We start from the raw sequence: 11500 nt of genomic DNA on the forward strand, positions 1-11500 counted from the left end.
GCGATAATTAAAATATAGAAACCGTAACGCAATCTCCGTACCGTGAAATAATTTCAACTTTCTGTTGAATGCAATCTGCTCCTGCGATATCGACTGTTCCTCCATTTACGCATATAAATCCATATTTATATGTTATTTTTAGCCAATAGTAAATTTCCAAGTCAAAATCGAAAGGAAACAAAAACGGAATAATTCATGACAACTACAACTTAATGCGGCAACAATTCTCAGCAATAAGAATCGCCGGTTTTATAAAAAGAAGATGCAACAATATTTCAGTGTGGAGCAGAGTTACTAAGACAGTCACAGAAGATAATTACGAGTCACAGAAAAAAATTGCGGAGAAAATGATATCTAAATATAAAAAAAAATTGTATTTGTACTATTCTTACAGGAATTTCTATAATAAAAGCGAAATAATTATTGCAATAATTATATAGAGGTTTATTACATTTATTAGTTTATTATATAGAGATTTATACATTGACTGATATACTCCATACTTTCAAGTATTACGGACATCCAACGTTTATTCGGAGTTTATACATACTGTACAAACTTTTGTAAGTTATACATTGTAACATTGTACAGACGTACTTGTGTGCGAATTACTTGATGAGAAATCGCATATGCTTAGATAAGGCCAACATTTCAAGCAAGTATATACATAAGTTCTGTCGAGAACGTTTGCACAATAACAGAAACGTTGATAAGTAAAAGTGCAAGCACTTTGCGCCAGTTTCCCGGTTTTTTGCATGACAATCAACTGAAGTGACATCGCAAAAAATGCAAAGTATTTTATATTGTGTTATATTTATGCTGCGATGGCCCCCCGTCTATTCAAGCTTCGCAAAAGTATATGATAAAACATTTAAAAGTTTTCCTATATTTATAATCACGTTTAATAAGTACGCTTTTATTTTTTATAGCTTTTTATAATCTTATAATTTAAATAAATTGTAAAAGATGTCATATACCTTTTAAATACATACTCATAATCGAATAAAAACTGAATAATAATTATATTCAGGAAACAATAACAAAATTAAAGTTCTTGATCCCGTACGCAAAATTAATTGGACTTTTTTTTATGTTACGTTAAGCGCCATTGTCATAACTTCTTTTTTTTTTTAATACGTGTAATTATCTATTAATAAATGATCTCCAATGATGTCATGTCGAATCACTGATACTTTAGCGTAATCTATATCGCAAATATCTATATATTGTACTTGGTTCAACATTCACTTTCGTTTTAACATTCACTTCTGCGAGATCTTTCATCTTTGAAAGAAATGTTTACACCGTTATACGATACTAATCTTTCAAGTAAAGTCGAATTAAACGGTTGGCACGTAGGAACTGTCGTTACGGCAAGATGTTGAGCGTTTGGCACGACCCGCAACGAGTTGTTCGTCCTTCAATTTCAATAGTTTAACTTGCTATCGCCACGTCGAGGAATTAACGTGAAATATATCGTGAGGACTGCGCGAAGTCAACAGAACGGAAGTTTCGAGCAAGTACCATTTCGCGAGCGTATAATTCACGGGAGATTTGCCGCCTAAAAAAAAAAGTAAAATAATACGGAAAAATGGTCAAATAATTCTGGGAGGGATTTTATGCCGATTTTATGCACTACCGCCTTCTGTTCTCATGTTTGAGCTTGCAACGAAGATATATTAGCTCACTGAATGAGTTATAGAAAAAAGCCCCGACTTGTTCTTTATGAAATTTTACTTCGCGTAATAAAATCAAAAAAGTTAAAATCTCTCTTCACACAGAGAATCTAAACAAAATTGCGACAGTATAAATTAATGTAAGTTTGCATGTATAATATTTTTCCACTTACTTTACAAAACATAAAACGTTGACCGAGTTTACGTACACACTCGTCAAGATTACCTAAGAGTTTCACCGGCGAATCTATCGATTATCGAAGTTTTATACGTTGCAAACGATCCGATGTACCTACTAACGACTTTTAATGAAGCATTACTCGCCCGGTTGGTGTACTGTTAATTAACCACTAATTAACACCAATGCCTTGCTGTTAAATTTCTTCCTCAAGTAATTCTGCAGGAAAATTCACAGGGTTGTAAACGATACGCGTTTGGCCCCGTTCAAGTGCTATTACGGTAGCTGAGTGTTACGGCTGCATGCACGACGATGGCCGTGGGGCAAAATTCAAAATTGCAAAGAGGTTGCAGGGAGCAAGACTGGGAAAGGAATGAGAGAGGAGGGGGGAGGGAGCAAAGCAACAATCGGGACGAAAGGGAGACTGGAGGGAAGATGAAGAAAAAGAGAAGGGAAGCTATTCTGGACTGATGAAAGAGATCAAATGAGAATATGACTGAGCGAAGAGAGACGCGAAAAAAGACAAATCAAGTTGTTTGAGAACGTAACAGAAAGGAAATTTGGCATAGAACAATGAAATTAGAGCCGAGTTATGACTTGTGCAACTTTGACGACGATACGTCATCGTAAACCGGTAATTACTGTTCGTTTTAATTAAATTCGCAAAAATGTTCCCGTGGGTCACCATAATAGCTATTAGGCCGAGTCTGATTTCCCAGAAGATCAATCAGTCAGTCAGTCAGTCAGCTTTGCATTTGCTCCCGCGCTCTATGCTTCTCCAATCAGCAACTCAGCTGAAGAACATCGTTGTCTTACCGACGAGTCATACAGCTAAATAAGTTGATTTTTATACGAGTTAATATTTCTACTGAACTAAATAACGACGCGTGATATCCTATAAATAACGCAAATTTATCCCGTCACTTGTTTACATCCAAAGTAATCGATTTCTTCAATTTAAACGCGTTAGCTTGTTTATAAAGTAAAATAGTACTCTGTAATAGAAGCAAATACGTATATAACATGTATACCTCTCAATATTTTTCATTAAATCTTTATCGGTTTTGTTTTGTTAAATTTCTACAAACACGTAAACAATCGCTTCGATTTACACGTGCATTTGTTATTGATTTATCAATTAATAATAATGCATTAGCATTTACGAATAACACTAAATTGCGTACAATAACAGTCGTGATTGAAAAGAAACACGTTTGCGCTCGAGAATTTGTTAAATTGAATAATTAAAAAGAAGATTACTATTAGTACAATAAAATGCATTTCTACTGTCAAAGTCTCTAAATCGATTCACAAAAAGCAAATAAACAAAAAAAAAAGCAAATAAGTAATAAAATTTTTACTTTATTTAATTTTAATTTTCGTTAATTAGATATCAAAAATTTGAAAAAGACTGCAATGTTATATTTCGTAAAAAATAAAAAACATCGACAAATATATTTTTTATATGTACACACATGTATTTGCTACCAATTTTAATTAATTAATTTTAATTAATTCACCACTGATGTTAATTTCAAATAGCTGTCAATTGTGATACAATCAATAATAATTATTTATGTACAATAATTGTGCATTATAACTTTTACAGTTACAGTTTCATTATACTAAATATTTTCGTTATTTTAGATATAATTATAAATTATCCATATACATTTCTTTCAAATCAATTCTTTATGAAAATAAAACTTCCTTGAAGATCTCCTTTCACAAATTCAACATAAACATATGTCTGTTTTTAATTCACCATACTTCCTAAATCATAATTGCCTTTCCAAATAGTTGAAGAGAGATGCAAAATGAAATAATAATATCTAATATATGTTCGTTAATTGAAATGCTCTTAGTATAAAAATTGTAATTTTAAAAATAATCTATAAAAATTTAACAAGGCAATAATAAAACATTAAAGCTGGGACATGTTCGCCGGGACGTATTCCTAAGAATTTTTATTATTACGTGTGAGTTAACACTTTGCATTTATTCGCAACGATTTTTCAACCGGCGCCGGTGCAATTCATCTCGCAAAAGGGTCAAAGAGGCAATTTTCTCAGCATGAAAAGGTCTTCCTGGCATAATTAAATCTGAAAATTCGCGAAGTCGTACGGTTTCTTCGCGTTCCGCCGGGGCAGGCAGAGAGGACAGAGAAGGAGAAACTTTGGCACCCTGCAGATGAAATTTTCTGGCGTTTTGATCAAAGGGCTCAGTCAAGAACTGCAATGCGCGGCGGCTAGGCGCTCTCGAAATGTCGACTCTAACGAGACTCGTCGTAGACGGGCTACGTGTTTTGAATACGAAGAAAAAACGATTGCGCGTCCTACCGTCGTCGGCCACGGTGCCGTGTAAACTCTCTAAGGCGATTCAGAACCGTAGAAAATTAGATTATCCTTCTGCGTCGTTTATACTTTATGCGAGGAACGAATACGTTTCGAATTGATTAAATATATTACAAATAAATATTTTCCAAGCTGCTTCAAAGCATTGATTTTTTTCCAATAATTCTTTATAGTTTATATAATAACTACAAAATGCGTAATACCTATAATATAGCGTGACAGAATATTGATATACGTGTTCTGAATACATAATATTTCGTTAAAATGAAATAATTGTATATGCTACAATTTATTTATTTCACAAATGGAAATAGATCATATGTATAAGAAGATAATGAGCTGCCGTGTTCAATAAATAAACACAACTAAAAGATTCGTATAACATAAATATCCAAATAAATTTTAATTTTTAAAGTTATATAAACCAATTTACTTAGAATTGAATGAAATAAGATTGAATTAATATAATACAGAAAATAGAAAATATAGAAAAAGAAGAAACAACCGGAAAATGATAACCACTAAAGTGTTTACGCGACATATATCTTATTTGTATTGTCGCCGGGAAAACAGCGCAGCAAGAGATGGCTTCGATATTGCACCAGATTCGACAGCTTGAAAACGACCGGTTGAAAAGCTGAGGCAATCGGGCCGGGCCGCCAGGCACAAGCCAAATACCTTTACAGCCTCGGTAGAAACAACAACGAACGATTCGGTGGCGATCGCGGTTTGTTCCTCTGAAATCGAGCTATTGCTGTGCAACCGCGCGCATTCCTTCCAATCCGAAATGGAAACTATTTCGCGCACATCTCGAAGAAGGAGGAATATCCGTGCCGCACAATGGTCTATTTTCGCGATCGTTAAAGAGACGGAAAATTCTCAGGCTCCTTTCGAGCTTCGTTCGCGCGACGTTCGGAGAGGCGGAGAAATTTATTTTCGAATCGGGACGCGCCGCGCGGACGAGCGATGTCTCGATGAATTTTCGACAAGCGGGATATCGACGGCACTGTCGAATCGCGAGCGTGCGGAGCGGGACGAAAAAAAAAATTACCATTTTATTCAATATCGCGTAAGAAGTTACGCGAGCCGTTCGCGAGCGAGCGCGCTTATCAGTTGTACGACGCGACGCTCGAACGACGCGCGATCGGAAAACGTTTGCTCACACACGAACATCGCCGTATCACTTTAATGGCATTCTTAATAGCCGTAGGAGAGTTCCGAAGTTGATGCAATCTCAATTTCCCGGTTCCTGCGCCTGATATATCAGTGATTTTCCACCTTTGCGTTATCGTCTGGAAAGTTCGCCGAGTCATGCGGCAGTTCCGGAGCGGTTGGTTTCGCCTAATAACCGTCTTCTGCCCAGCGCAAACTGGTCCGAGCGCGTGCGACCTTCCGCCTCTCCCAACATCCAGGATCCAGGCCAAAGACTTTACGCACGGGATATCCCAATTAGCGAAAAACATGTCCAAAAAAATCATGCCACAATTACCAAAAATATATTCAACATCTTATCTTTGTGATTGGAAATTTTATTATCATTGACTTAAAAAATTGGATAGCAGTATCCTGTTATTTATTAATCTATATAAAAAATTTTATTTATTTTAAAAGTATTTAATATTTTTGATAATATTTTGATTGCTTATCTCAGAAGTAATTAATTGTTACTTTAATTAACATGATATTTTTTTCTAATAAAAAACCGTCTCGCGATATTCACCGAAATATTCGGCATAGATAAAAGTAATTTTATCCGTGAAGAAATTTGACCTGGAACATCCTGTACAGAGAGGCCAGTGGACTCTCTATATCAAAGAATATTATAGCATCGCTCTTTCGCATCGCGATCGGTTGACGATCGGTCCCGTTTACCGCTCAAGGCTATCCGTGCGAGACGTAATCGCGTGCTTGATGCAATTTTCTGACTAACGGTACGGCATGTCCACCCGAGTATGAATACAGGCTTTCAAGTAATTGCAAGCTACGAGAGAAACGAAGCGCAAGATACAATGCATTTTAGATACGTTGCTTCCTAATAAATTAATTAACTAGAATATTATCCGCGCAATTCGGAGTTTATTGGGATATTGGTAGCGAAAAAGTTATATTTTCTCTTCTATATCTGAAAGTGAAGAGTTCTATACCACGGATAATCATCGTGTATAATAATAATAATTGTAAAATAATAATGTTTTATTTATTGACGTGTGACTTCGATTACCCGCCGCGCCGCCGCGCCGCTTCGAAATTGCTGTTATGTAATATAAAAATCGTCAGTGTTGATCGGGTTAAATTCTCATAAAAACATCTCGCGATTCGTTCATTCATCTCGCCGGATCTTCGACGTCAGTCAGGCACGCAGCTTTGATTCCCCCGAACGGGAAAATGGGAATAACGATACGATCGACAACTTTTAATGAAGTTCAAGGATTTCCTCGATTTTTCATACATCCCTCGAAGCGCAAATACCCATTTCACTTTGGAAAACTACATCGCTCGTTACGCCTGCCGATATGTTTGTCCGTGTGTAACGTTGATCGCCTGCAGGCTGCGGTATAGTGGCGTCTCGCATCCAACTCCCTGACGGGACAACTGATGCGTTTCCAATACGGTTGCCTAACAGCGGTCTTCAATGCTACCGGGACGAGCCCGCAGATCACAAAGTATACCAGATACCGATTACGAGTGTCCTTTTTATTCTTACGAGAAAGCCTGTTCTTCTTTGCATGATTTTTTTATGTGTAATATTCTAAATACATCATAGAGACTGTTATAGTAAAAAAAGCACGCAGCTTATCCGATCTAGGTCCTGTAATATTACGTGAGTTAATGTATCACGCAATAAAAATATATTGATTTATATCTTGTTGCAAGATATGTATCAAACTTATATTACTTCAGAAGGAAGTATAGCAACCTTTGAAAGCGTATTACATAAGAACACGTATCTAATACTACATGGCCTGGTTTTTTCTATCTGCTGCGTTACGTCACGATGCCTTGGTTGCTGAAGGAAAGGCTCGCGAAATAATGTATGGGTATGTAAATATCGTGGGTAATTATATTCCATATGCGGAGATCATCCGCGATTTTACGTAGACCACCGTACACTGAGAAAAAAATGTCGTTAATTTGACTAAACTCGTTTAGTTGTAGTGATTTGTTTAATGCAAATATTAATATATTTAAATCAAATATACGTGAGTAATATTAAGAAATTCTGAATTTATTTCAATATAATATTTTTTGAATTAACAAATGTTAGCTTGACAGCCCGTGACCGCTGCATTTAGTTAAATCAAATAATATTTCTTTGAATCAACGATTTTTTTTTCTCAGTGTAGATTTTAGGTAGACCAACTAAATTAAGACAAAAACATTGCGTGGAACATTATGAGGAAGATTAGCATTTTACCCTCGCAAATACGATTTAAAAAAACGGAACTTTGTAACAAACATCTTTGCAAGACCGCCGCTATAACGCGCTCTTTGTAATCCGGTTAACAAATAATTGAGGAAACTCTGTTTAGTAAAGGATGGCAAGTTCTGACCGCTGGGAAAACACGCTCCAGGAATGAAGAAGAAAATTACAGGGATAGAAGGAAGCGGTTGCCAGCGCGAAACTAAGAAGGGAGACGTTCAATTTAGATCGCGGCTACATGCAAGTACACATTTATGTAAGCGTTTAAAGATTCAATATGTTACCTTGTAAGTTCCGAGATTTTCGATGACACAGGGTAGGCTGACGTCCCTTCCCAGCGCCACTGTGACATTTGGTATCGGTTCGGCAAATATTGGCGGATCGGAAAGCGCTGCAACACATAAAAAAGTACCAGTTATGCAATTCTCGTATCGATGCGTAGCATAACAATTATTAATCCTTGACTTTCTAAGCTATTTTTGAATTCAGATCTAGCGGATCTAAACCTCAATAAATCGTGATTGATATTTGTAGAATCCTTCTTAAATTAAATTCCGAAAATATAATTTCTATTGTTGGAAAACCGGTTGTTTTCCAACAATTCGGAGAACTAAACTCTCTTCGTTGCTCGCTCGGAGCAAGTTCAGTGTAAAATTCGATACCTTGCACTTCGTAATACGAATCCGCGCGGTGACGTATGACGCGAAATATAATTGAGACGACCGTCGAGCTGCCATAACCAATAACGCGATTAACTCTTCTTTTCGCCAATATTTTAGTATGTATAAATATTATTGACGGTGTCAATAAAACGATAATTGTGACTGATAAACTCTTGATGGCCAAACAGAAAATTGGCCGCGCTCGTATCGGCTCGTGAATTTTTTATCTTTGAACCGTCGCGGCGTCGTGGTCGGTGTCCCGCCGAATTGTGATAGTCGATAAATGAGGTCCGTTCGAAGACGAATTAGCGAGAAACGATTGCTCGTGGTGAGGTCCGCTATCGTGTCACATCCGAAATCACGCCGTTACGAATCGACGTCGGCATATATATTCGAAAAACATTTTCGCGAACAAAATTAAGTTCCAGCACTTTTAACCGTCATGGTATGGTGAGCGCTATAATGCGTGCTTGCAATTTGCATTATTTATTCACGTTTATTTATTCATGCCTGTAAAGTTATTTTAATTTGTAATCGACTCGTTTACATACTTTTTCATTTAGAAATTTGCTTATTTGATTTCATGCTTGTCATACAAAGAATGCTTATTAACACCATTGTGAATTAATTATTCACATCCGAACGAACAATCCGATTTCGCGGATTTTTATAATGCAATGAATCCTGTAATCGTATTAATAGATTGCAATTATGCATACGTATGAGCTATTCATGTGGTACAAATGATGGCATTCCCGAATGAAATGCTGAAAGAATAATAATGCATATATAGATACGTATATGTTTAATTAAAAGTCCATGCATTGGTCATTACTACAACTACTACGAAAATGAAGTCCACTATCTGGTATCGCAATCATGCGCGAGATAAAAAAAAATACATACATATAGAATATACTGTATTTATAAATAAAGCATTTATTTTATGTTATTCCGCTAAATATTGTCAAAGCTTACGCGATATTCGTGAAATATCTCGTAATGCCTGGTCCAAACTCGTTTGCGCGTTCGAATTTTTACGAATACCTGCACTCGGAATACGACCAATTATCATGCAGACAGGAGCGTCGTGGAATTCGAGTTAAAATTTATATAGCGACGATACTTCTCGTTTAAAGCTGAACCAAAACGCATGTATCGTTACAGCTGCGGGACTGAAAGTGTGCTCGTAGAATATTAAACGTACAATATTTTCATCATTATTATTCCCATTGTGCCGGCGCAAACTGGAATATTCAACCGATGCCGCCGGATAATCCCTCATATTCTTTCGCACTTTGCGTGCGACCACAAAAACCGCAAGGTATTTGTATTTAAACAATGCAGGAGAGGAGAGGAGCGGCGCGCATCATGTGCCAAAATTTAAATAGCGCCGTGAATCGGCGGAAAAAATTTACCACCCAGTTGACAAATGTCACAGTCCTGACTTTCGTTTTAATAAACGCGTCAACATTTTGATACTCGTCAAAGAACGTTTTGTTAAGCTCGCGAATACGTGAAACCACACGAAATTTTTATCACATATAAAATAATATCAAACGTAGGATATCAAATAACTTGCGATATACATATATATCTGCAACCTTAAGTTTCGAAGCTCGAACAACTCTCTTACGCGCAGTAATATATATAAATCTTTTTAAAATAAATTTAAAATTCTTGATAAATGATAAATATTATAATATAATTATGTGCATTTATAATGAAATATTTTTAATAAACTAATGTAATGATGAAAACAGGAAAGAGATGGTATTATGACTCGAGAAAGTATTATGATGAAACGATCGCTCTCACAATATCCTCTTTGACGTTGTGAGCAAAACACGCGTCTAACGTCGACATGGAAGGAAAATCGAAGGTGCTGAAAAGAAGAGGAAGGTGGTGGATACGCCGGAACATCCGTGTCGAATGACGACTCTTCTGAGGAACTTTTGGAGCTGGTGCACTCGAGAGTGAAGTAGGAGGGTAGTTGGCTGACTGCTCGACCGGAAGAGGACCGCCGTCAATTCCGGTCGAAGACTTCGCACTGACCGGAAGTCCGTGCACACTGACGCACACCAACGTAACGTGCGACGTTTTGGCGAAAACCCGACAATTCTAACTCTTGATGCCATGCTCACTATCACATTTCTTGAAAAACGATTCACGATAAACGTTCGAATCCGGATTTTTTATCTTTCTTTTTTCATATAAAATGCTCTGTTATTAATCTGTCATTAACATTTGTTATTAAAGTATCAAGGTCATCATTTATATTCTGGCAAGAAAACACAATGACAATTTGGAATCTCGGTAATATTAACGCGCAAACTAAACATTTTTTCAGTTAAATATTTTTAATTTTACATATTATATTACTGAACTTTTTTGCAAAATATACATATATATATATTTGTTATAATAAAAGAGAAAAAATTGATATCTTTCACTACAAAGACTACGTTGTCCAATTTAGGTCTTTTTAATTATATATACACGGAAAAAAATGATGTATCAACAGCATCATTTTTTGTATCAACAGTATCAGTGTTATTGAGATAAAATTTATTGATGCAACATCAATATTAATGAACAAAAAACATCAGATAATTGTTTTAATAATTTAAATATTTGGTCTAATACCTAATATCCAATTGAATTAACTACAAAAGCAACTTCATTTTTTTTCTGTGTACATATATAATTTAAAAGACATTATATATATGTACATTTTATATCGGTTTTTTATTTCTTAATCTAGGATAAAATAAATAGCAAATAAAAAACTTGAAAGCAATAGAAAGTGTAACGCTAATCAACTTGTGAAAAGGCATCACACTATCATTTTTCGCTAAAAAGTTCTAGAATGTGTAATGAAAGAAATTAATAAAAGAGTATAGCGCTCTGGGAAAAGACAGAGCACGAGTTACTTTAATGCGAACAGAATTTTCAGAAGCTTTGCGGGTTTCCAGTAGCAGGATACATTGACGACTATCTTTATGAGATAGTGGCCAGGGAGAATCCCCTGGAGAACTTCCGGGTGGGAGACTACGGCAAGGTCGAGTTCCGAGAATTTAAATTATTATTTAGTCGAGAAAGACAAATTACCCCGGCCTGGTGCTGACTACCCCAAATGCTATACTGTACTCAAGTAATTTGCGACGCGAAACCAATTAAAGTTACCAATTAAAAAGCTAACGTTGCGT

At 36.1% G+C, this 11500-nt stretch overlaps 1 protein-coding gene across 10 annotated transcripts in view; it reads right to left on the minus strand.

Annotated features, from left to right (window-relative positions):
• Positions 1-11500, minus strand: part of LOC112452384 (lachesin-like) — a 198155-nt gene that overhangs the window by 64552 nt on the left and 122103 nt on the right. For all 10 annotated transcript variants that reach the window (XM_025012572.1, XM_025012566.1, XM_025012569.1 and 7 more), the window contains exon 4: positions 7914-8020. In XM_025012572.1, coding sequence (XP_024868340.1) covers positions 7914-8020 — 107 coding nt within the window. The remainder of the gene's footprint in view (positions 1-7913; positions 8021-11500) is intronic.

This window comes from Temnothorax curvispinosus, unplaced genomic scaffold (genome assembly GCF_003070985.1).
Source record: "Temnothorax curvispinosus isolate PA1 unplaced genomic scaffold, ASM307098v1 QBEX01003329.1, whole genome shotgun sequence".
Lineage (NCBI taxonomy): Eukaryota > Metazoa > Arthropoda > Insecta > Hymenoptera > Formicidae > Temnothorax > Temnothorax curvispinosus.